General features: G+C 37.0%; 1 protein-coding gene across 1 annotated transcript in view; it reads right to left on the bottom strand.

The window, feature by feature from the left end:
* USH2A (usherin) overlaps nucleotides 1-26840 on the bottom strand; it is a 676781-nt gene that overhangs the window by 301158 nt on the left and 348783 nt on the right. The window contains exons 34-35 of the mRNA XM_040636016.1: nucleotides 22826-22973; nucleotides 3744-3895 (exon numbers count right to left, since the gene is read on the bottom strand). Coding sequence (XP_040491950.1) covers nucleotides 3744-3895; nucleotides 22826-22973 — 300 coding nt within the window. The remainder of the gene's footprint in view (nucleotides 1-3743; nucleotides 3896-22825; nucleotides 22974-26840) is intronic.

The raw sequence follows: 26840 nt of genomic DNA, 5'->3' as shown, positions 1-26840 counted from the left end.
CAGGCAAATATTCTCAATTATGAAACCTTCATTCGTTAGGGCGAATACACTTTCCCAATTATGAAAATAAATGTGAAAAAGACAGAGTGTTAATTTTTAATAAGTATGAGGTCATGACATGTTTTATTTTCATCTGAGAAAGGCTATGGGGTTTTTTAGATCTGTAACTCCTACTCATTTTTTTTTAGTCTAGTAACTATGTACCAAAAAATGATAAAGAAACTTGACTGGAAAAATATCAATTCATCATTTTAATATTTCATAACAATGCAATTGGTTTATTATGTCTATGTATATAATTCAAATTATTGCATGGAAAGTGATTTTAAAGCACACCAAATAAAATGAGATTCAAAAAGTTGAAGAATTAAGGGCAATTCCAGATAATTATATTAATGTCCTCAAATATCTGGTTAATTCAAAGTGATATATTTTTAAAATTTCCTTTAGTATCTGGATAAATACCTCAGTTTTTAATCTACGTGAAATTTGGCAATTGTAGTATTTTGTTTCGACTTAGTCTTTAAAAAAAAATCACCTCTTTATCTACCTTGCCTTAAAAAGAATGTTAGGGAAAAGGCATTCTGGAAGGCTGGCTTTTACCTGGAAATCTCCCCTGACACAGAAAACAATTTTTTTTTTAGAATAAATGTGCTATGAAAACATATAAACATTTTAATAAAATTTTCATCTTTAATAAAACTCTTATCATGTACCAGAAATCCTTGAGTAACTATTTCACTGAAAATTTTACATCAATCCTGTTTAAAGTGGGCATTATTTGCCTTTTGTAAGAGTTGAAAAATCTGAGGCTTAGTAGAATAAGTATGTTTGCCAATGAGGCACGAAGAATAATAGCAGGTTTAGGGTGGATTTCCCATTTAGAATTTTCTTGACAATTGCGTATTGCCATGAAGATTTAGATGTCTTGGATAACAAATTTGTTTCTTTGTAAGAAACAAACGTGAAAGGATGAGTATGTGTATGTGTGTGTTTAGGTGTGTTTATGTGTATAAACATGTCATCACCAAGAAACCAAAGCAGCTTTTTAACCATACCCCACGACAGTGACCTATAGTTTCGCATTTCATCCTTAAGAGGGTCCTTGGAGAACTGAATCCAATGAATGTTCCAAGGCCAGACACAGTCATAAAATTCCCAATCTTAGACTCTGCCAGTGTTATCTAACATTGGCTAAGTGGAAAAAACAAACGAAAGCAAAGTGATTTTCCTATGGACAAATTCAATGCATCTTCTTACAGCAACACAAAATGTGAAGGGTTTCTCTCTAATATAATTCAACAATATAATTGAAAGCAAGGATAGCTTTTAAAAAGTTATTTTCTGTTGCATTTCCTGTTAATTTTTCATTATTTCAAACATTTATAAAACTTCAATTACTGGATTAAATTTTACAATGCATATTAGCACCTTAGAATTAGGATCAAAGGCAGTATAAATTGTTTTTAACATTGGAATTTCTTTAAAAGCCAAATATGTTGTGTAAATGGATAAGAACTGAACAAACCACAAAAAAATCTTTTTTTTTTTTCCAGATGGGTACAGAGTAATTCTTTCTGAGTCACAAATAACAGGTAATAAACTTGGTCAGGCTAAAAGCAAAACATATTGAGCTAATACTACATTAAAATAGTAAAAATATGGAATATATATATGCATTTTTATTTTTAAAATATTCTATTTTATCAAATTTGTTCTTACTGTTTTATCCCCTGTATTATTTGAGCTTGCCAGTTTTGAGGGTGAACCATACCACATTCAGGAATGACCATATTTGTCACAAAAATACAGAACAGTATTTCCCTGCATGCATGAAAAAGAATGATACAAAATATGTAAGAGATGTAAAATAAACAGGCTTCTCTTTCCAAAAATCAAGAATTATCATTAAAAAATGTTGTTAGGTGAACAAAAAAAATTGACTCAAAAAAATTTATTTTTCAATTTCTGCCAGCGAAAGATTTAAAAACAGAAATCATGAGTTTTTTGTTTCAATGAAATGCTTGTTGTAACATTGACTTTAGATAAAGAATACCCTTAAGTGATGTGTGTATCTGAATCTGCACTATCCTTCGTGACTGTGATAGATATCCGGGCCGATTTAGAATATCCAGATATGTAATCTCTTAAGGGCACAATATGTACTGTAATCGGTACAACAATATTTTAGAAATCAATTGAAGACCGTAGGTTTTAACTTCTTGGCAGCATATAGTTGACTTGTTCTAAATAAAGACACTGTTGTTCAATCCCAGTGATTAGAGATGGATCATTGACTTGGGAAAAGCGTTTGCATACTGAGCACAGGATAAAGAAAAGTACCAAGGGGAGAAAATAACCCTGCTTTACGTCAGGACCGAGTCTAGAATGTACGAGGCCATGGCAGAGCGGGTTTTACAATCCAATTCTGCTTTCTCCCTTCCCTTCAGGGCACTGTGGCATTTGATTTCTTAAGGTTAACATCGCCTACTATCTTATCTGCACAGGGCGCAGATCAATAACCGTGTCCCCCTTGTTTAAAGTTGCCAGAACATCAAGGGACAGTGTGGGAGCCAATTTAGTAGCCAGAACCACAATGTGCAGTTTATATTTTTGAGAGTCTAGGTTTCAAGCCCATGTGAAGTGTTCTCGTGTTTCTTTCTCTTTTCTTTTGAATGGAGAAGAAAAGCTGGCCTATTGCCATTCCTGCTTTTAAGAGTAAGTAACCATCAGAGGATCTGAGCTATAAAATACTTAATGGCAGTAAAGACTTACAGCTCAGCTCCACCGATAGATGATGTTAGCAGCTTGGAAAGCAACCAACCTCTGAAACGAAATGGAAGGTGTGATCAAAAATAAGGAAGCAAAAATGAAACTGTAGAGCTGTTTTCCAAGGTAATATTTATATAATACACTCTTCAATGAAGACAGAGTGCATTAAAATGATAGAGCATTAGCAAACATTGCCAAAAAATATCTAAAAGTAATGAGCATTTCCCCTAAAAGAAGCTAAATCTAATTAAGAAAAATGCACAAAAATAAAATCTGATGTTTTGAAACTAAAGAATGTCATGCTGGTCTACGACAATTATGCACTATTGAATTTTAAAAATTATATTAAAAAATAAAAAGCATGATTTGTCAATCTTTTAACTGCTAATAAAATATAGGTATATACCATAGATTTCTGAAATGTAGATATCAAAAGCTAATATCCGTGCAATTTTAAATACTGTTCTTATGAAACTATATCACACTGATGCTATCAATCTATTTTATTCTATTAGATGAGGCAAGCTCAACCTTCTAATTGACTGACTTACTTTTTGGGCAGCTGTGTTGCCATACTGTGGCAATTATGGACTTCAAATTGTTTTTACTTTTTAATCATAAACTTACTTAGTTGTTGAGCCCATTATTAGAAAGAAAACCATCCACTTTAAATAAATATGTAACTAAACTAAACCAAATAATATGTACTTCTGCTAAACCAGCCAACTTACCTTGAAAAATTTCAGTGAAATACAGATTCTGTCCTTCACTAGACCTATGCGCAGTCTTGAAATTTATGTTGAATATAAACTCTTACTAAGTCTTAAATAAAATTTTATAAAAAGAAAATCTCCTATCCTGCTTGAAAGCCTAGCTGTGCAGAGAGTGAGTCACCACCACTTACTTCTTCCTTGATATTCACTGTCATCTGACATGGAATACGTTCCCAGAATGTAAATGCACATACTCACCAGCGGGCCCAGAGCACAACCTTTGGCCGTGCATGCTTGGACTCTGAAGGAATGTAAGCTCCAAGGAGCAAATCCATAAGCATGACAGCTGAGTTCTGAGGAATTGTGAATTAATATACCATCTAGATATAGTCCATAGCTTGTGATAACACCTAGGAAGATAATAATGGACTTTTAGCATGACTACCAGATAACAGCAAAGAATGTCTTAAGAAATCAAGCACTCCTTGATGTGATTTCTAATTTCATGGAATTACTGAATCACATGGTATTTTCTCCAGTCTAAACCCCGTCTCTTTCCAAAGGATAAAACAGACATTAAACCGTTAAATATCAAACTATTAATAGAAATAGAAACAGAAATAGAACCCAAGAGTCCCAGTATGGGACTGTTCCTATTACATCATGTTAACTGCTATCATTTGTTTTCCAGATCAAACATGAATAAATTAAGTACATTTATAATATGTATTGCATTCTAAAATTATATGCTTAATAGATGTGCTCTAGAAGTCAAATGACCTTATTTGTTAGTGCATCATACCTTACTCGGATGTGTCAGGCACAGTTCTAAGCACCTGTTGTGTGCGAACTCCTTTTTAACCCTCTCCTAGCATCACCACCAGAATAGAGGCAGTATTGTTATCATTATTTTATAGACGAGGAAATTCAGGCAAGACAGATTAGGTAACTTGCTCAAAATCACAGAGCTGGCCAGTGCTGGAGTCGGGATTTGAACCTGGGAGGTCTGGCTCCAGAACCCACGTTCTCAGCTACAATATTACATAACCTAACCATAAACACCTTGCACAGATTACACAAAGTACATTCATGAGACACTCATGAATGGGTTAGAGAAACTATGATTTACTGGTTTTAATGATCAACTAAAATTTATTTCAGAAGGAAGGTTATGTGTCTTTTCATGAAGTCAACTAGTAGAAATATGATAATTAAATAGTTGCTGAATATGATCATTTGAATTATGCAATCAAAATATTTTCATTAAAAGGAAGTTAGGGGTCTATGTTCCCTGGAATTACAGAATCCCCAAACTGATCAAGCACTGAGAAATAAAACTGCTTACATGCTAAATTAGAACTTCTTATAAAATTAATTTCACAGTGGCTGTTTAATTGCCTCTCTGTAGGATCCCCAAGGCAATCTTGACTCTTCCTCACCTGTGTATTTCTAGAGCTTAGCACCATGCCTAAAACATAGTAGGTACTTAATATATATTGATTGAATTAGTAAATTAATGAACACAAGCCAAGTAAAAATATCAGCATCCAATCTAGAGGGAAAATGTAAGGCTACCTGAAATATGAAGAGAGGCTTGGTAAAAAGATGATATTAAAGAATAGCTCAGAGATAGATTTGGAGAAGGAATGAGTTTTGAAACAGACTCTAGCAAAGTCGAGGTTGTCAAGGAATTTGGCTGGCTTCCAAGAGGCCTGACTTTTAGCCTAGGAACTCCAGATTTGGTCTCATTAATGTCCTGAAGGAAGGTCAAACCTTCACCCGTCATTGCATTAGGGATAGCATTCCTGGTGGGACCATGACATCAAGAGCTTTTTCCCGAGTGACCCTTCCTCCTGGGAGGAAATTGCTCACTTCCAGATCTTGCTCACGATGTTTGGCAGCACCATCATCTGCAAATTTATAGAATGCTGCACTCATTGGCAGGCTATCCTTTCCAATACCGCTTTGGATTTAAAAATCAGTTTATAGCAGAACAAGGAGGGTGTGAGTTACCGCCATAAAAGTTACTACTTTTGTAATATACTTCATCAACTCACAGCCTAAAAGACTGCTGGAACAGCCTCCTGAAGCCCACATTGCGGCCCAGGCTGGGTGATAACACCTGTGGATTTGGGGCTTCCTACAGGATGCTGCACCTGATTTGAGCTAGGGGTCATTATTTGATGCCGGCTTTTCTATAGTGAGAAATGTGGAAATGGGAATCAAGAGAAGGTAGTCAGAGTGTTTCCTCTTACTATTACACTTAATAACCTACATAAAATATTTTTGCTTTCTCCAGCCCCAAAGAGGAATACTTATGTTGTGGGCTGCAAGCAAGTTACCACTAAATTAGAAACAGAATATTACCTGGTAATTTAGGATCCTCATGCAACTAAATCGACAGGCAAGAAAAAAGTTACTTTGTGAAAGGAGAAATTGGCATCCTGCTGCACGCTGACGCTAAGCACATGCACCCTTCAGTAATGAAGTTTTGGGTTACCTTACTAGGTCAAGAATCTGAAACAGATGAGCTACGGGCTGAGAGCAAAGGGAAGAGGCTATAAATACCAACTGCGGCCTTAAACTGGTTTTGGAAATGAGAATTGTAGTGTTATTTCATGCTTTATTTCTTTCATATTACAGGATTTGTATATAATAATTAATTTTCTCTCCTTTTCCCTACTGATTTATATTTAAAAAGTTAATGGGTATTAATTTTATCTTAGTTTTTAAGTTGCAGAGTATCTAGGTAGGTCGTGTCTAAACTCGAGGGAGAATGAACCCAGATGTGAATACAATGATGAGGGTGAGACAATGTACTGTGCGTTGTACAAAGCACAGTAGGATGTTAGGCGGAAGCATGCAGTGATTCTTGCTGGTCATGGAAAGTACTGGAAGGAAGAAGAGTGTGCATGGGTGCTGAATAATCTGGTTATTCATCCAATTCATCTACCAACAACCCTACATCCACACGTCTTTGGTCAGCTCTGTATGCTGGGCTTAAAAGTCCATCCTCTGTATTTGCAGCCCTCTGGCTTGATGGCTTCCTCTTGGATTTTGCCAATAGGAGGCACTGCAAGGAAGGCAGAAACAGGAAGACAGAAAATGTCCACCTTGTAGCTCCAAGAGCTGAGACTTTTGCCGACTGTTGAGAGGTCAGCAGAGGGACAAAGCAGCTGTGGCCTCCAGCAGTCCCGGCAGCAGAAATGCCTCTTCTGTATTCCCCGGCTCTTTCAGTAGTGGACTCTGGCTGGCCTTTAGCTTGGGCTGCAGCAGCGCCTCTTGATGGTTGAAGCATTACATCAGCAAATCTGGCAGCTGGTGGCCGCTGAGGCCGACTCGGAAGCCGAAGACCAGGGAAGTCAGCAGCTCTCTGACAATCACCTTTTTTTGTTTCTGCAGCTATTCCATCACATTCGTAACCAACTCCTTATATTAAATATAGTCTGTCTTCTAGTCCTAGCACATTTTCTGTTTCACTGGTTAGATCCTGGTCAGTACCTCCTTTAAGATTAAAGCTGTTTGTATTTGAACAAGTGGATACTTTTTATTTATTAATTTTTTTGAGCTACTACTTTTTAAATAAAGCTACTGCTCTGACTCATTTTCTTTGATGAGGATAACTTTGTATAGCTTATCTTTTAAGAGCAGGTCTGTTTCTCTCATTTCCAAATTTTGGGGTAAGAGTATTTTACTGTCATGTAGCCTTTTGGTTACACACAAAAAAGTACAGCTGCCAACTTTCTCCTTTATTCTAGTATGACCATCTCTGGTAACTCCGAGAATACTCATAGAAAGTATTCGGTTTAAATCCATTTAATATTCGACACACAAAAGCACAGATGAATTAAAACTAAGAAATGAAAGATATACAATATAAAACTAAATAGTCACAGGAAATTTAAGAGAAGAAAAATGGATAAAATCACAGTAATAATGGTGATAAGAAATTATGATATGCCAGGCACTCTGCTAAGCAATCATTTAATCCTCGCTAAAAAAAAAAAAAAAATCTTATGTGCAAATAATGTGTTGGAGAAGCTCTTAAAGAAATTGTAAGACCCTCAAAATGCTATCTACTTGACCTGCATTTCAACAATGACATAGAAAGTACCCAAATCAAAATTTCCGTTTTCTTACATAATTGGGGAACAGAGAATTTCTTTTATGCTAGGATTACATGCATAGTATCTCATTTATCTGACATATTGGGAAATGGCGTATTTCATAGAAGTTAATTTTTGTTGTAACTAAATCTCATTCCTTAAGTACAAACTTTAAGAATCTTAACCATTTTTAAAGGAAATCTTTCTAGCAAGGACTCCGTAGTACTTACCTGTCTTCCCACACAGACTATAATGAATATAATTGAATCATCTTGTGATGACTCAAACCATGAATTAAAAAGACTATATTCTCTAATCGAGTAATACCCTCAGGGACCGATGAGATCTAGGATACTTACCCAGCTTTTACCCTTCACATCATTCAGTGGCTATCCTTAATCCATTCTTATGTCTGCCTTTTGAGTTCTCTTCCTTCCTCCCTCAGTGACAGTCTCTCAAAAGTTTCTTCTTTGCTTTGTCTACCTGACTTAAGCAAGTCAACCCCTAGCAAGCAATGCTAAGAAACTAGATAACCATGACATCTGCAACTATGAATAAAGAAATAATAGACAGTTACTAAGAAAAGAGCTTAGAGTAAGATGAGTACATGGCAAATGAGCTGAGGATAAAATTAAGTGAGATTTGTGACAGTTAATTCAACTGCTCAGAAACTTTTTAGTATCTAGGATGCATCTGAATGGAAAGGTGGGTGAGATTGAAGTCCAGGTTTCATGCAGGTGAGATCGCACGCATGCACGCATGCACACGTACATACAGAGTAACCCAGCATTCTGTAGGTAACCACTATTTGACAGCACTTGTAGGAAGATCTAAGATCAATTATAGATCTAAATTGTAGAATCCAAGTGTACACCGGGTAAGTGTTATCTAACCTTTAAATCATATTGGACACTCTCCTCTCCCTCCCCCACCATACCAACTCCATCACTGAGTCATGTAGACTGTACATTCCCAATTGATCTTTACCCATCACCATACTCATGGCCACCTAGTCCATTCTGCCATCATCTCATATCTGAGAATAATAGCCACCTACATGTTTTGATGCATTATTCATGTTTCCATACAATTCATTCTTCACACTGCAGACAGAGGGCCATTTTTCAAAACACATATCTGAACATGCCACATGCAATCAGTGATCAATCAGACCTGTGCTGAGTACTAGCAAGATGAGAGTTCCCCATCCCAGGATCGGGAAGCTGGGGTCAATGTGAGCACGTTGTGAGGATGGAACAGACTTGTGATGTTGAGCTCTCTGGGTTTTCTACCCTTAGGTCCACCTCTTACCAGCTAATCACCAGATCTCAGGGTCAGACCAAAGTGGGATACCACCATGGTTTAGAGCTGGAGCCTACATTTGTCACAAAAAGGTATCTGAGACAAGCGCAGGTATTTCCTTTAATCTGGTTTAGGGCAAGGCCGTTAGCTATATAATCCAAGTTAAGGACATCCAGTCAAACTTCCTGGTAAATTGGTGGACAATAAGAGATACCATTTGAAAATAACAACCCATTTCTTACCAAGATATGCAGGCAGATGCCATAACTTTTCATTAACAGACTTTTTAGAGTAAATAAAATTAGTATTATATGAACTATTGTATAATTCAGTTCCAGAAACATACGTTTAGTAAGTAATAAGTCTAAAATATGTATTAAGACAACAATTTTTATTGACCTCAGATTCTCAAAGTGTGTAACAAAAACGAATGTAACAAAAACTAATAAATGAATTGTATGGAAACATTTTCAGTGAAGCCTGAGGAGGCACTTTCCTTCTTTGAGTAGAGTACAGGACATGTATGAATAGGTTTGAAAAAAAGTAAAACAAAAAGTTCTTAGGATGCCGTGTAAGTATTTTTGAAATTATAAAACACTTAATTATTTAAAAATGTATTGAACACTCATATTGAGTCAAATAATAGGCAATATGCTTGATATGAATTATTTCCATTAACTTTAACAACATCAAGAAATAAGTGTTATTTGCCTTGTTACAGAGTTAGGGGAAGGGACTCTTAGAAAGGTTAAGCTATTTTCCAAGGTCATACAAATAAATATCAACTCAGGCTTGGAACCTGGCAATCTCATCCCCCTACTACCACTGCTCCTCTTATTCATTTCCAACTTAACTCTCTCTGCTAAAATACTTAGGAATCCACTCAAATTAAGAACTGGATGAACACATTCTGGCCCTACAAGCAATTAAGTTGCACGTAATGAAAAGCTTAATATATATTCACTGGAAGTCAATTCCTAAAAGGTACTATGCTTGGTACTTTGGGGGATAGAAAGAATAAGAAATAATATCTGCCTTTATGGAAGTAAGAAAAGGGTTAAACACAGGTCTAATTAAACAATTCAAGAGTTAAATAAAAGTGATAAGCACCACAAAAACTTTATGCCCAACAAATGGCATAGACATACAGGAGCTTCTAGCAGGGGACAATCACTCTGGCTAAAGTGAGTCCTAAAAGCTTTTTAGAGCGGCCGGGGCTTCTGTGCAAAGCAGCTGGGTCTTCCATAAAAGGCAAAATGTGAAAAGGCCATGTCTCAGAAAGATGTTCCTGGTGGGGAAAAGACATTTACCAATGCCTGGAAACAAGAAAATGCAAGGTATAGTAAAGACATCCAGAATAGATCCGTATTCTGTTGCTACTGTTGTAACTGGTGAAAGCCTAATAGAAAATAGGCCTTCAAAAGGACGTGCAGACCTTGAATGCCACTCCAAGGGTTGGGGATTTTATGATGCGCAGGAGAACCATGGGCATTTTTGTGTATTGACCAGGGGCAAAATAAACGTCATACTTAGACGGATTAATTTAGAGTCACACATGCAATAGACTGGAGTAGGGAAAACCATGGAGGTAAGGAGAAGGGCAGCTGAAAATATCAAAAGGAAAAAAATAATTTTTAAAGCCACCTTTTCCTGAATATATAGTAATGAGTTGTGACTAAGGGAGGGTTGTGGGAATTGTAGCAGTAGTGTGGAACTCTAAGAGACAAATACCTTTACAGTTTTATATACTTTCTCTTCTTTAGTAAAACAAATTTGAGATGCTTAGGGCTGAGGTGCATTAGAGCTCAGTATGGCATCATGGGTCACTAGTCAGGAAAGAGAAGGGTCTATCCGCCTTAGTCAGAGAGGGTCTGTGAGGGTAGCCGTGAAAGACTCCCAAAAGCCTGCTACCAAAGAACTAACTTACCTCTCTACTACTGGTTTCAAAGGGGACTGTTTTTCAATTGGGGGATTAAAAACAAAGTCACAGCCCTGTTTGGCATCTTGACTGTATCAGTGTCAAAATCATAGTTGTGATCGTGTACTATAGTTTTGAAAGTACCCTGGAGCAGCTGGGCAAAGGGTCAATGAGATCTCTCTGCATAATTTCTTATGACTGAATGTGAATTTGTAACTATCTCAACGGGTAACGTTTCATTAAAATGCAAAACAAATACTGTTCTGTAGGAAAGCATGCAAGGTAAGAATAGGCAAATGCTTGAAAGTCAGAGGACATTTATGCTGAAAAATTAACAACAGTATTTGTGTTTTATATCAGGTACCATTCAATCCTCAGGAAAAACCCTTGAAGGCAAAAAAAAAAGTTTCAGTTTCCCTTTAGAGATGAGAAAAACAAGTGTGAGAAAGACCAAATAACATAGCCAATGCCAGATAGCTAGAAAGAGTCAGAGCTATGGGTTGGTGTGACATGCAGAAACATTCGGATTGAACAGTACACAGAATATTACACTCTCCAACTTCTGTGCACCTATTTTTCTCTATATTTTTAAAATTATTTTAAAACATAACATAGAAAAGTACATAAAATATGTTATATCTTAAAGATGAACTAAAAGTGAAAAGCTATATAACCATCACCAAGATTAAAAAATAAAATATTACCAGCACCCCACAAATCTCCAACACGCCATGAATCTTCTATGTGTCCTCCCTCATTCCAACTCTTTCTCTTCCTCACAGATAACTGTGTTGATTTTTAAAATATGATTTCCTTGCTTTTCTACTTAAGAATGCATCCATAAAAATGTAATTAAGTTTGGTATATTTTTAAATTTTGTATTAATAGAATCATATAATATAGAGTTGGGGGGGCACCAGGGTGGCTTAGTCAGTTGGGCATCTGACTCTTGATCTCAGCTGGGGTCTTGATCTCACAGTCATGGGTTTAGTCCCGGCATTGGGCTCCACACTGGGTGTGGAGCCTGCTTAAGAAAAGATAAATATGTATTTTGGGATCTTTTCCTATTCACCATAATAAGCATGAGTCCTATCTGTCTTGTTAAGGGTAGTCACACTTCACTCATTTCCATTGCTGCATTATATTCCTGCACAGTACAATTCATTCATTTATTCTATTGTTGATATTTGGATTGTTTCCACATTCTGTCTCTTACATCACTGCATCTGTTATCATTTTTGCACATGTGTTCTGAGGCAGACGTGAAGCTCCCTAACACAGATCCTGGAGTGGAATTGTTGGGATATTTTCAATTTTGCTAGACAACACCCAACTATTTTTCAAAGTGCATCAGTTCTCATTATGACCCATAGTACATGGGAGTTCTTATTGTTCCATATCCTTGCATGGTCATAGTTTTGAACTATGCCAGTATTATATGTGGTAAAATGGCATCCTGTTGTGGTATTATTTTTTATTTCCAGCTTATTAAACAGGTTGAGCACATGTCCTTATGTTCACCAGCCATTTACTTTTTGTTCTTTTGTGAAATGCTTTTTCAGATCTTTCCCCAGTTCATTATTATTATTGTAACAATATCTCTGAATATATTATCATTGACAAAGTGTGTAAGAAAATAATGAATGAAGTACAGAATTTGGGGTTCATTTCTTCTAAGCTTAAGTTTATATATTTTAAAAATGTTATTGAAATATGGTTGATAGACAATGTTGTATTAAAGTATACAATGTGGTGATACAACAAATCCGTGGATTACCCAGTGATCACCATGATAAGCGTAGCTGCCATCGGTCACTATACAATGCTATTACAATTATTATTGGCTACATTCCCTCCCCAGTTTATTATTGATTCCTAAGATTTATATATTCCAAATACTAGTCTTCTGACGGTTACGTGTGTTAAAATATTATATCCCACTCTATTACTTATCTCTTCAGGCACTTCATTTATAGCACATTTTGATGAAAGAAGGGTTCTTAATTTTAGTCACCCTTTTATCATTTTGAATTTACCTAACTATCTCTAATAATCCTATTTGCCCAAAAGTCTCTTTTGTCGGATATGAAAATAACTACACCAACTTTCTTTTCTTCTTTTTACCCTTTCCTTTCAGCCTTTTGGTTTGCTTTTGTTTGAGAAGAAAGGGGTTGACAGCTAGTTCAGGGGTCTTTCCGTCAGCCTTTAGGACTCCTGAGGATCTAAGTGTTGGCTGTATCCTCCTAGCAACACTAACTCAAGATAAATGAGAATCCATCTGAGGACTGTATACTGGACCAAACACCTGACATCACGGCTGACATTGTTTATAAGTAAATGGTTAGCTGGTATTGATGAGAGCTACGCCAAAGAATGCACACGAGTCAGGTATCTGGTAGCCTTGTGGCGGCGTAAGAGCTGCGATTTCATCCAATGATATTCGATTAAGCTTTTAGAAAAAAGGAGGGTGAGCACACGGCCTTTCTCTCATGACCACACGCCTTTAAAACCTGGTCAGGAAGCTCACGTTTTCAAAGCTTTTGTTTCTTTATCAATAAAATGGGGGTCATATTCTTTGCCCTGGTGGCCTGACAGAGTTAATGTGAAAACCAAATCAGTGAACATATATGCAAGTACCTTAGGAACTAAGTGTGATGCATATAAGAGGGATGAACTTAGAGTTGTCTCTTCCTTCAAGTCTAAATTAAAGCCTTATTTGCTGTGGGAATCTTGCCTTAGACTATCTCTTCCTACGCTGATCTATGTCATGTACTCCACATCTCTTGTAAAAAATAACTACCCTTGGGGCGCCTGGGTGGCACAGCGGTTAAGCGTCTGCCTTCGGCTCAGGGCGTGATCCCGGCGTTATGGGATCGAGCCCCACGTCAGGCTCCTCTACTATGAGCCTGCTTCTTCCTCTCCCACTCCCCCTGCTTGTGTTCCCTCTCTCACTGGCTGTCTCTATCTCTGTCAAATAAATAAAAATAAAATCTTTAAAAAAAAAATAACCTACCCATCTCTCAGAGGCACATTTTAGACAGGTCTGTATTCTCTACTGGTATGCTGTCTGTCATCACCTAGCAGTTTCTTATGTGTGTGCTATTTAAGATTCCTCCCTACCCCAATCAAGTCCAGAAAGCACAGTGTGAAAAAACAAACAAACAAACAAACAAACAAGTCCTTACCAAGTGCTGTAAAATACTTTTTGAAAAAACATCTGCTGGATTTAGTGGATTTGGTTTTTAGTAGTTATCTGACGCCTCAGTAAATATTCATGGAGTACCTACTATGTGCCAGCCATTGTGTTCTAAGCTGAGAATACCCAGAACAGTCCTGGTTCCTGCATTCACAAAACTTTCAATCTATGTGAGAAGACAGACCAAGTGGATTATGTGTGTGTAAAGATTATTAAAGGAGAACAGATGGAAAAGAATCAAAAATGGGAGTGGCGGGGGAGGCAGATGCTAACCTAATCTCGGTGGATTAGGAAATTAAATTTATCTGCGAAACTCATGTTTAGGATGACTTTGGCCCTTGGACCTACTTCATCAAGAGGAAAACTGTCACAAATCATTATCTGATTAATTATAACAAATAAATATTTCACAATAATTAATAGAAAGCTTTCAATGAGATATCAATGAGTTGATTACTATTTAAAAAAGTAAATATCACAGACATATTAGATAAACAATCTATCTACAACTCTTGAACATCATCCTCCTTATTTGCTTTTAAAATGTCTGGAGTGCCAAAACAAAGTTTAACGGAATGGAATTTTTGTTTACTTATTTACTTTTGCTATTCCCAGAATGCATTTTACATTTATCTCTACATCCAGCCCCCAAATTCTGTGTGTTAAGTATGGGTTATACGAGATTTAAAAATCAGGTAAGGACTCAGCAGAAACTTGATGGCAACTCAACCTCATTTACGAAGCTATGGGCAGAGATAAGGGAAAGCACCCAGTGGTAATAATGCATCCCCAGCTAGTTATAGTTAGGACTCCTAGGAGACCATGCTAACTAGTTAAGTAGGAGCCCATAAACACCCTCAAATTTGCAAGGGAAAGGATGAGAACAGATTGGGGAACCTGGACAAAGAGCTGGAGTTACAGGGAAGGGCCGTTGGGTAGGAGCTATAGCTTTTGGTGGAGGAATACTGCCCTGGAGCCTAGAGTCCGGGAGAATGGGAACAAAGCCTTTAAATTCTGAGACTTCGTTCTCCTCCCACCCTCTCATCTCTTGCTGCTGCCGCCACCGCCCATGGACACACCAAAAGGAAGCCAGAGAGAGAGAGCCAGCTCATTGACACTGTGAGTAAAGGTCAACCTTGTAGGATTCAGGGCTGAAGGGAAGAACAAAGAGTGGATCCAGAGAGGCCAAAAAATATATACATCTAACATTAAAAAATTACGGTAATGCATTATGTTACACCATTTTGTATTTTCTGTGCTTTTCTCTTGCTTATTCTCTTGTGCTAATAATCGGTAAGCTAGCTATAACAAAATGAAACAATATAATGCTGTGTGGTAAGGGGAATCAGGTTATCTAATCCAGTTCTACAAATTCAGTTCTGCAGTGGATAATCCACAAAATGGATATTTAATTCCCATTGGCTCTCCAAGGTAAGCAGTTTCAAGATTATCACCTTTCTCTTTCTATAATGGTAGAATCTTTAAGGTGTTTAATTTTCACAGGGAAGCTGAATCATAATTGTCCATAAAGCACATCCACTGGGATATATATCTTTGTGCCTCTTCATCATGTTCTGTCAAATTGTGTTTCCTAAGGTGCTCAATAGGTTGTCATCTATAACCAAGGAAATTCAACACAAGTACAATACGGTGTAAATTTAATACGAGGTATCTCTATTTACACTGAAAAATTCTGTTTACTGTAAGAATTAAACAACAATGCTTTAGTGTGTCATAAAAATAACATGTATAGTGAATATAGATACTCCAAACATATTTGTTTTTTTTTTTCTCCTAGAAGAGCATGGCAATATGAATATCAACTGTGGGTTTTCCCCCAAGGTCCAGATGATGATTGAATGTGGCAGATATATCCCTGTGTGAATACTTGATCCTTCAATTAAAAAGGAAAAGAGAGAACAGCTTTCACATTGTGGAATAATGCCTTATTACTGTTATGCTCTCCTAAAAATGGAATCAACGGAATCTAAAAAAGATTGTGCTTGGGAAATTCTACCTGACAAACTGATTGGAGGTGTTTCATAAAAGTTACACAAGGTTTGCTCAAAACTGTCAAGCACTTTTCCTAAGTGATTCACTGAATTCTATAATCCATTTCTCCTATTAAAATAACTGAGCAATTCCAGGAAAGAAAATAGAATTGCATTTTGGCTGGTTAAAAATAAAGTTAGTTCAAAATAAAAAGTTGGAAAAATAGTTATTTCTTCAAAACCAGAGAAAAATCGGAACAGAGATCTTAAGAATTTTGAATATTGTCACTGCAAATGATGCATCAAACGAGTCAAAGCATCTAAAATTTTTTTTTCATGTGGCTAGATGGAATCCTGAATTATGAGCTTTTCTACAAAATGTAGAGGCGGGAGAGTACAGTGAATAAAATCATGAATTTTTTGTGTCATTCACACCTTGCTTTGTATTACATTCCTACTTAACAAGTTGTCTTGAGCAATTAATACTACAAATCTGAGTTTCCACAGCCGAATGTTAGAATAGCAATTGCCATTTCGTGGCTCGTTGTGAGGATTAAAGTGCCTGGTACACAGTTCTAAGCTGGAGCTATTCCTACTACTCTTACCATCAGTGGTGGTAGGAAATCAAATACTTCCTTCTTTGTATGGGGAATCACTTAGTATTTACTCACACGCCTTCATGTATAGAGACTAGAAAAGCCTATTTCTTTCTTATCATTTCTTAATGTGAAGGATGACATATACAGAATATGTATAAAAGTCCTATAGTTAATTATTTCTCTACCACACATTTCTGAAATCATATATATGCTTAAAAACTGAACTAAATGGGGGTGCCTAGGGGACTAAGTTGGTTGACTGTCCGACTCGTGGTTTCGGCTCAGGTCGTGATCTCAGGGTCATGATATCAAGTCCCGTGTCCAGCTCCATGTTCAGTGCAGAGTCTGTTTGAGACTCTCCCTCTCTCTCTACCCCTCCCCCTGCACTTGCTCTCTCTCATTGTCTCTTAAATAAATAGACAGATAAAATCTTAAAAAAAAAACTGAACTAAATCTTCTTTCAATAATGTTCTATTGTCTCCATGGTATTATGTGTAAGTCTGCAAAAGTAATCAACTTCCTAAATTCTTTCCGTTCTTATTGACACGGTTGCCACTGTCTTGGGACATATCCACATATAAATTCTCAAAAAGCCAGCCCAGTACAAAAGGCTGAATTAGGAAAATATTTTCATAGGTTCCTTAAGTACTCTTTCTTTTCTCAAGAAGTCCCTGGAACCCTGTCTAATGGGTGCCCGCTCTCCTTCTCCTGTATGCATCTTGACATTACCTAATCTTGATAGCAGGAACAATCTACCCTTTCACACAGAGGCATGCAAAACAGATCCAGTTTCAAGTGCTGTCACTCTTTAGAATCTTGACAGATCACCAGGCTGAGAAGATCTTACGCCAAACGACTAGGTCTTTGAGCCTTCAGCAGGCCAAGAGGGAGATGCCTTTTTGCTGCCTTTGAAATCATTCCTCCATATTATTAATTATAAAACATGCTGTAAATGTGCGTTTGCATGTATTGTATGATTGCATATGCATATACTTCTCACATCCACACTAACCATGTCATCATCGTCCCTATTATCAGCAAACATTAATTCCTTCAACAGCTATTTAATACCCATCTACCCATGACTGGAACCCTGCCAACTGCTGGCACTAGAACCGTGAACCAGGCCACAGAGGACAAGGTGCATCCCTGCCCTTATGTGGGTCATGATCTAACACGGAAACTGTTCTAGTAAATTTACTTAAGTAAAGATAGTGGATAGATACAAGCAACTATAAATATTAATTAAGGATAAGTATTTCATATTCTATATTTCTAGTTACTATTTAAAAAATGTATTCAAATTACTTTCAAATGTCACTACACAGTATGCTAGGTAATGAGGAATACGTTTGGGGTAGTCAGATATTGATGCTGATTTTAGCAAGGGGGGCTGCAAGTGTGAGGAAAAAACATATTTACAGATTCCGAGGCCTAGGCTTCTGAAAGGGAATATGGCTCATGAGAATTCGGAAGCTCTCAAAAGCATAGTTCTAATTATGCAATTGTAATCTTCACAACATAGGTCACAAATTTATTAGACAGTAATCCTTTGTGCCACTTCTCACTGATGGCTAATGGTATGACAAAGGAAGAGTCCAGGTGCTATACAATAAAGGGTTCTTATCTCCCTAAAAGTAGCTCTTATTCAGGTTTTAAAATCTGCCTGAAATCGCAGCCTGCAGAGAACACCTTTGCCAGAGGGAACATGGATGCCAAGCGCTCTGATTAGAGAAACAGAGCTGGAATGTCATACCACCATTTTTGCAGGTAAGTGAAGCAAGGGACTAGAATTCGGTAGGACACATTTGAGGCAAAGCAAAGCCTTAGGTGTGAATCAAGCGATAAAGACCCAGTACTTAAAAACTACTTGGTAGAGGAAGGCAATTAATAGCAAGTAGCATTATTTATAATAGCAAAATCATGGAAACATAAATATCCACTGATAAAACATGGGTCACAAAAGCTGTGGTTTTATTCAGTGGGATTTCACTGCCTTTTGAAACACTGAAGCTGGGCTCTATCTGCTTAACTGCCATGGAAAGATATCTCCATCATGTTGTCAAGTGAGAAAAGCAAGTTGCACAACAAGACAGATAGTATGATCTCACTTCGGTTTAACAATTGTATATTTTATGTATCTATATTTATGTGAGTATTAATTGAAACTTCTGTTTGTTTTAAACTAACACAGCCCTTAACCTTTTCTTCTTCTGGTTTAAAAGTTTGTTGCATTTTATTATATCCTCTCTACATCATATTTTTAAAATTGTGGTAAAAAAACACAACCTAAAATTTACAATCTTAACTATTTTTCAATGTATAGTACAGATTGTTAACTAAATGCACATTGTTGTATAACAGAGTTCTAGAACCTTTTCATCTTGCAAAATTGAAACGTATTCATTGAACAGCAAGTCTCCATTCCCCACAGCCCCTGATTCTTTCTATGTGTTTGATGACTTCAGATACCACATATATGTGAAATCATGCAGTGTTTGTCTTTTTTGCAACTAGTTTCTTTTAGTTAGGATAATGTCCTCAAGGTTTATCTATGTTGTAACATGTGACAATTTCTTTTTTTAAGGGCAGAATAATATTCCATTGTGTATATATACACACCACATTTTGTTTATCCATTCATCCATCTGTGGACATTTGGGTCTCATCCATCTCTTGGCTAACGTGAATGATGCTACAGTGACAGTGGGAATGCAAGTATCTCTTCAAGATCCTGCTTTCAGTTCTTTTGGATAAATACTCAGAAGTGGATTGTTGGATCACACAGTAATTCTATTTTTAATTTTTTGAGGAATTTTCCATACTGTTTCCCATAATGGCTGCCCTATTTTACGTTCCCGCCAACAGTGCCCACGGGTTCCAATTCCTCAACATCCTTGCCAACATTTATTATCTTCTGTGCATTTATTTTTTCTTTTGGTGGTGCTAACCAGCAGAGTTTTAATTGAGCATCTATTATGTGGGTCAAGCACTATTCTTAGAACTGCTGGTAGAGCACAGAACAAAAGATTCCAGAACAGGAAAATTTTTCAGAGTGCATGAAACATGTCCTGAAGCAAATAGCAAGCTTCCCAGAACAAGCTGTGAAGTAAGAGCAGGTTGGGAGACAAAGAAGAGAATGGCATTCAGAAGGGCAAGAGACCATTTTCTGAGCCTCTGGGTCAGGATTATCACAAGCCTCTGATGAGTAGAAAGTGACTGTTTAAATCAGAATCATTTGTGAAAGGCAGAGAGCCTGTTTCCTAAGCCACGCTGGCTAAAGGCAACCACTTGCTGGATAGGCAAGAACTAGACATTTATATCAGAACATTTAATATCTCTCATATTTTGTCACATATGGGCATATACTTGGAAATATGCATACTTCTTATTACCGAAAGTGGGTTTGTTGTTTCTCCATATTTTTTTTCATGTTAATAAGTCCTAGTGAAATAATCTATTGAGATATATAACCGACTAACAGAGTCAAGATTCTGGATCCCAGCATGTGCAAAACCATGCAAGAAGCAACTGTTACACAACATGACAGTACAAATGCTTATGAATCTCTGGACTTGCCACGTCTAATGGAGACCCAGAGGGACGACACTCCCACACCTGTAGGGCTCCTCTGGGAGCTTCTTCTCCATACAGTTGGCACCTTATTCACATCCCTACCTTGTGACCATTTGTTCCCCTAAGGAACCTTAATATCCTTAAGATCAGGGATTAGACAAATTCATTTTGGTATCATCAGAATGATGGGACCTAGTAGGTCATCAAATAATTGACTTTGAATGAACAAATTAAGATTTTTGCAGGGTATGAGGAAGCTCTTGAAGTTACCTGGGTGAGAAATATCAGTGACCTTCCTTAGAGGAGTGCACTTGAGGGTCATGTGGTAAGACAAGCCAGGAGTGAGCCAGGGTTGAAGTCAAGAATGCCACCCAGGCTTCTGGCTGGCGTGACTGGGTTGTGCTAATCAGGGAGAGGAGGAACACAGGAAAAAGGGCAGGTAGAGGGGCAGAGAATATGAGAAGAAATCAACTTGGGTATGTTGAATATAAAGGGTAATAAAAATCCATGTGGAGGTCTCCAGATCTCGGGGTCCTGGGATTGAGCCAAGTGTTGGGCTCCCTGCTCAGGGAGAGCCTGCTTCTCCCTCTCTCTCTGCTCCCCCCCAGCTTGTGCTTTCACTCTCTTTCTCAAATAAATAAATAAAATCTTAAAAAAAAAAAAAAGAGAGGCCCATGTTTAGTTCTGAGGAATGAGTTAGATTTCCACAGTAAAGATGGAAAGAAAATAGGGGTTGTCAACACCAGTTTTACAATCAAGAGAACTGGGGCTCATGGAATTTAGTCCATCTCCCAAAGTAACACACTACTACACAGCAGGGATAATATTTGTCTCGAGGCCTACTTGACTCCACACCCACGTCTTGCAACCCTACAGTAAGCCGTAAGTATTCTTGAAAGGAATGTGTGGTACAAGGCTCTATAAATGTAGGTTGAGTCATAAGCTGGGAGTGACCTGAATACCAGACTAAAGAATTTGGATTTTATTCTTCAGATTTTTAGGGGGAAGTATGGGCGCTTTAAAAACAAATCGCGGAACAATCAGATTTTCCCTCTCCAGATGATAGACAATAAAAATCAAACACTGGAAAATTTGGGGCAAGGGCAGAGAAAAGTAGGGGCATGAAAGTTAACTGTTTTCTTTTTAAAGGAACACTATTACTTTTTAAATGTGTAACCATTGCCCCACAACAAAAATTTTGAAAATTCTGATGTGATTAAACACAAGGCTTTAGAATACAATGAAAGTGTTTACACAAACCTCCAAAATCTCTCAAACTCTTTTTGGTTCAATGAATACATTTTGAAACTGCTTGTAAATGCATCAAAACATAGTATGCAAATATTCTTTGAAATGTAGAAAGTATTTCTCTGGTCCACCTAGGATTCTGAGTATACTTGCAGTTCCAGGTGCCATGACCAACTGGTATGAAAGAAAATGTTCTACTATGCAAATCACATAATGGCAATAAACAGCAATCCAAATGGAATAAATCACTAACATTTGCATTGCCACCTATGGGCTAGATACATTTGTGGAGCACGAAGTATGACAAGATTTTTTGACTGTTTCATGTAAGTATCAAATAGAGATCCATTTATTTTTTTATTAGGAAATTTGTAACAGTACGGGAATCACTTCAATAGCAGAGATAATCACTCACTCTAATTATTTGAGCTCTCTATCACCTCAAATATATCTAATGCATTTGCCAAAAGTTTAATTAAAATGAGATGACTGGAATAATTAATATCATAGTAAACATAAGACAAACTAATAAAATGACCATTTTTTCCTTCCATCCTTTTTGGCTATGCTAAAGGAGGCCATCTCAATTTTCAGTAACAAGCTACTTAAAACAATTTCTAGGGTATTAAAAGTCTTGATGTTTATCTTAAAGGGAACAAAATTTGGTGTTACATAAGTTTCCATCAGTGTGGAACAATGATAGTATGTTGTGTGAAACTTAAAGATATTTCCAATAAATGAATAAAGTAATTTCTACCTCCAAGTTATTACAAATTCTTTGTAATGAGATTTTATTTTAGCCAACTTTAACTGGCTAACAATTCTCTAAACTATGCAAAGATGTATATATCACTTAGACACAATCAACTTGGAGTTAAACAAGTATAAACACATATTTTTAATACATGCACAGTTTAAAAAATGCATGCTGACATATTTACATATAATATATTAAAAATACAGAGTTCCAAGCGGTCTCTTCTAAGATAAACTTATTCAGTCAAAAGCATTTCGAAATACATGATGTGCATGGACTTCCCATCTCTCTATCTCTCTGAGAATGAACTCAGGACTGTCAAAAACAGAACGTCACTGAAAATAGAATGTCACTGTCACAACAGAACTTTGGGAATCCTCATCTCTTCTCTCCACCTCTCCTGGAATGTATTGAACAATAAGATGCAGTACACAAGAACTATCAAAAGGGAGCACTTTTGAGCCACCAAAATTGTGTGTTAGCCTAAAAACTACAATCTCTCAACTACAGACAATGATACTATCTCAGGTATTTTATGTGCTAAAATGATCATTAAAAATTAAGCACCACATATAAGCTGCCATTTAGAATATTAATTTACCTTTGCTAATCATCTTTTTAACTTGAGGCTAAAAGAGTTCACTTACCATTTGGATATTCAGGCTCCGTCCAGGAGATGTGAAAGGAGTGAGGTGAATAGGAGTGCGCTTTGGGGGTTGGCACACCCTCGGGTGCCTGCTCGTCAGTCAGGGCCTCACTGGCCTCGCTCACGGTGCACCCACCCCCTGTGCAAGCCTGAGGAGAAATGCAAAAAACACATTTCACTCTGGGTCCCAAAAGTTTAGTGAGCCTTGGAAACAGAGAATTCGTAACAAGAGTTCCAGATTCTTTGAAATACATTTTCCCCATCTACCACCCCGGCCCCCCAACACACACCAAATAAATTTGTTTCAACGCTGAGGTCTGACAGTTAATCAGTTTGCTTTTTAGGACATAAGACAGCCATCTCCAATAGTTAGAAAATAACCCCAAACGTATGCATGTATGAATTATAAGTACATCCTATGCGAGAGCCTAGAGCAAGGGCGTCTACTGCCTGGGTGAATCGTCTTGATGAAATCAGCCTTGCACAAAGTTTCCGAGAAAGAATTCAGTGCACACATGCACAGACACACACGTGTGTATGCACACTACATGAGGGCAGTGCTAGAGACTGAAACTACTTCAGGATAAAAACAAGTAATCTGGAGTAAAAGAAAAGATCGACAGCAAATATAATTGCCTTTATTGCGATAGTGTGACCAATGTGTTTAAAGTACAACATAATGTAAAATTGAATAAAATAGCATTTCTCATATATCAGCAACAAAGCAGTTGTTGAGTGACTGTTTAATGGCTTAAAGGGTCAAATCACTTACTTATGCACCAGAGGAAATGGGTTCATTACACCGCCAACAAACTTAAAGTGATCACAGAATCCTCCCATTCCCTAATAAGCTATTACTAATGCCATAAATGAAAACATGGATGTTAAAGATACCTGGGGAGCCCCTGGGTGGCTGAATTGGTTAAGCATCTGACTCTTGATTTCAGCTAAAGTCATGATCTCAGGGTCATGGGATCGAGCCCTGCGTCAGGCTCTGGGCTCATCAGGGAGTCTGGTTGTCCCTCTCCCTCTGCTCCTCCCCGAATCGCGTGCACGTGTACTCTCTCCCCCCTGCCCCGCTCTCAAATAAATATAATAAAATCTTAAAAAAAAAAATACCTGGAAACTTCCGTGTGTACTCTCATAATTAACTGCCAGTAATTCCAAAATAAATTTTTACGTGTATTAGGAAAGTATCTTTGCTACCTAACTTATTGGATAAACATTTCTCCAGGAAGTGGAGACAGACACACCAGGGTCTCCAGACTATATTCATTCACAAATATTAGCAATTGTATCTTTATATAACACAGACATTTGAAAACTACACTTAAACTTTGTTCAGTATCTCTTTAGGGTCCAGTTGTAATTTATGCAAATTTCAAAATATTTCAAAAAGCACTAAAATTTACCAAAAACCAATTAAGAAAACGAAGCAAAATCATGGACAATGTAAAAAGCAGATAGGCATTTAGTCCATTTTTAAGGAAGGTAGATATTGCTAGCATAAAAAATTAAAACACCTTTTTTATTTCTTTGGGTCTGTCCCCTGCTTTTCAGCTTGATCTTGAGGGAACAACCTTTTGATAATGAACACAGTTGAAATTCATTTCCCTATAAATAAGAGAGAGTTGACTTATTTTTAAAGATATTTTCTTATGTTGCAGTGTACTATTTAATAACGTGTTGCAAATTCTTTATTATAAACATAAATATTGAATGGTCAGTAGACATGGAGCTCAATCTCACTTTCCCTTGTAAGAATACAACAGTAGCCTATATCTTCAGGATAATTTCTCATCAGCGTAAGCAAGTTTCTGGTGGGTTTAACTGTGGCTTGGGCATGAAATTGCATTAAGATTGGGACCTAATTAACCTCTGTGGGTTCCCTCTAATTCTCTGCTGCAGCCTGTGCATATATATGGAAGAGATAAACTATCCTTTTCCTAAAACAGAATCTTTGCAAATAAAGAGGAATCAATTGAGCTTGTGACCAAACCATGACTCAAAGTTCTAGAACATGTTGTTGTTAGCCCAAGAAATAACTATCTGAACATTAAAATAGAAAAATTTTAAAAAATTTCAAACATGCAAAAAGTCCACTAGAAACATGACAGGGAAAGAGGCCAAGTGGGACAGCTGAATTATCAAAGGAAAATGATGGAAAGAGCATTCTTTTCAGTCCTCAGAGAGGGAGAAATCTATCCACTTGCAGTTTCTAGACTTTTTTTCCTTAGGAGGGGAAAAAATGTTGGAGCATCTTATTGTTAAACTCATAACACACTGGGATTTAATTCAGATAGTCTAGTTGTCACTGTTATTTTTCTTATTTATGTCCTAAGAATTGTCCCCAGCTAACTCTCCCCAAAGAAATACTATATTATAAGACATGTAATTATATATATTTAAAAATAAAATGTGAATTGAAATTTATTTTGTTTTGAGAATTTTAGGATGCCTTTTGGGATAAACAAAGACATCCTCTGGTTTGGAAGGATTGATCTTTGGGTTATGACATCTAAGATCCATAAACTCAAAATTTGACAAAGGAATCTTCTAAGAATCCAGGGAGTTTGTGAGACAATTATTCTTGCAAATAAAACAGAATTTATAAAGAAGTTGCTGAAATAACAGAATTACCTGCAAAATATTTCATTTCCCCCCCCCACATCCTTTTTGCATATTTAGAGGTGCTAAGTGAGCAGTTCCTTAAATAAGGAAATAAACACTCCAAAAGTTGCTTCGCATTGGTCGAACCTAACTGATATTATCTAAATGAAATCAGACGAATCAGTATCTTGTTTGGCCTACCAGCACCAGAGGCCACGGCATGCAATGCAGCTGAATGCTGATTAAAATTCTGGTTTGGAAAAACTAAACAAAATAGTAGGATTGACTAAAGATGCCTTTATGAAACAGCAAGGTCTTTGAAAGCCTCTGAGCCTTCACAATAAGGCATTTCATCCCACCTCCTATAGGTTTTCTCAGTTACAACCATTTTTGTTAAGTGACAAAGTCATACTACCATCCTGAAATCTCCAGTAACTTCTGATCAAACAGGGGACTGAACTTTGGTATAAGGAAATTAGTAATTAATCAATGCATATCAATTATTTTGAAACGATGACTATTAGGAACATCCGAAGCTAGCATTCTGTTTTTCAATAGTTTGTTTTCAGGTAAGTAGGCTCTGAGAATATTAAGAAGGCAGCATACCTTAGAGTATGAAGAAAAGGAACAAGGCCATGTTATCTATAAATGATCTTTTGAAACATTAAGCTCTTCAGTTCCAAGAATCTTTCCAGGAAAGATATTTAACACTTAGCATTCATCAAGAGGCAAACATCTAGCTGTAATATGAAAATTATCAAGCCGTACATATCTTGCTACTAGTCTGTGTTACTAGCTTCTTTATTTAATTGCTGACTTATATCTTTACTCGGAGCTACCACACTCCACAACACCATTTCTTGAGCGTAGCGACGCGTTATGCTGTTTCTTCCAGTAGGAAAAGCATATGCTTGGATCCACACAGTCCCTGACTCGGCCTTCTTACAGCAGATCATGGAATTCATATCAGAAGTCTCAGATTCTTTATGAAACACATATACTTAGTGTTCATTCATTCATCCATTCATTCACGAATTGTTTGCTGAGAGGCACTGTGCTTGACTCTGCATATAGAATTTTGAAAGATGCTGTCTCTACCCTTCTGGAGTGTATACTCCAGTTAACAGGAAAAATTAAATGAAGCCACTTGAAGTAACACAGTGTCTCCGAGTCCAGAGTAAATCACATTGGCTTGACTCCTCATGTAGCTTCTTCTACTTTTAAGGGCTTGGCCATCTGTATGTTTTATTTTCCAGAACTTTCAACACGCTAGGACCATTTACAAAGGCAACTGCCCTTGGCTGACAACCTAATCTCCATCTACTAATCTATGACCTTCAAAGCTAGTTATTATGTTGAAACTGTGAAATAGACAATAATCCTTCAATTAAGCAAGATGAACCTAA

This window comes from Ursus maritimus, unplaced genomic scaffold (assembly GCF_017311325.1).
Source record: "Ursus maritimus isolate PB19 unplaced genomic scaffold, ASM1731132v1 scaffold_2, whole genome shotgun sequence".
NCBI classification, from domain to species: domain Eukaryota; kingdom Metazoa; phylum Chordata; class Mammalia; order Carnivora; family Ursidae; genus Ursus; species Ursus maritimus.
This window is presented reverse-complemented; position numbering and strand designations above follow the sequence as displayed.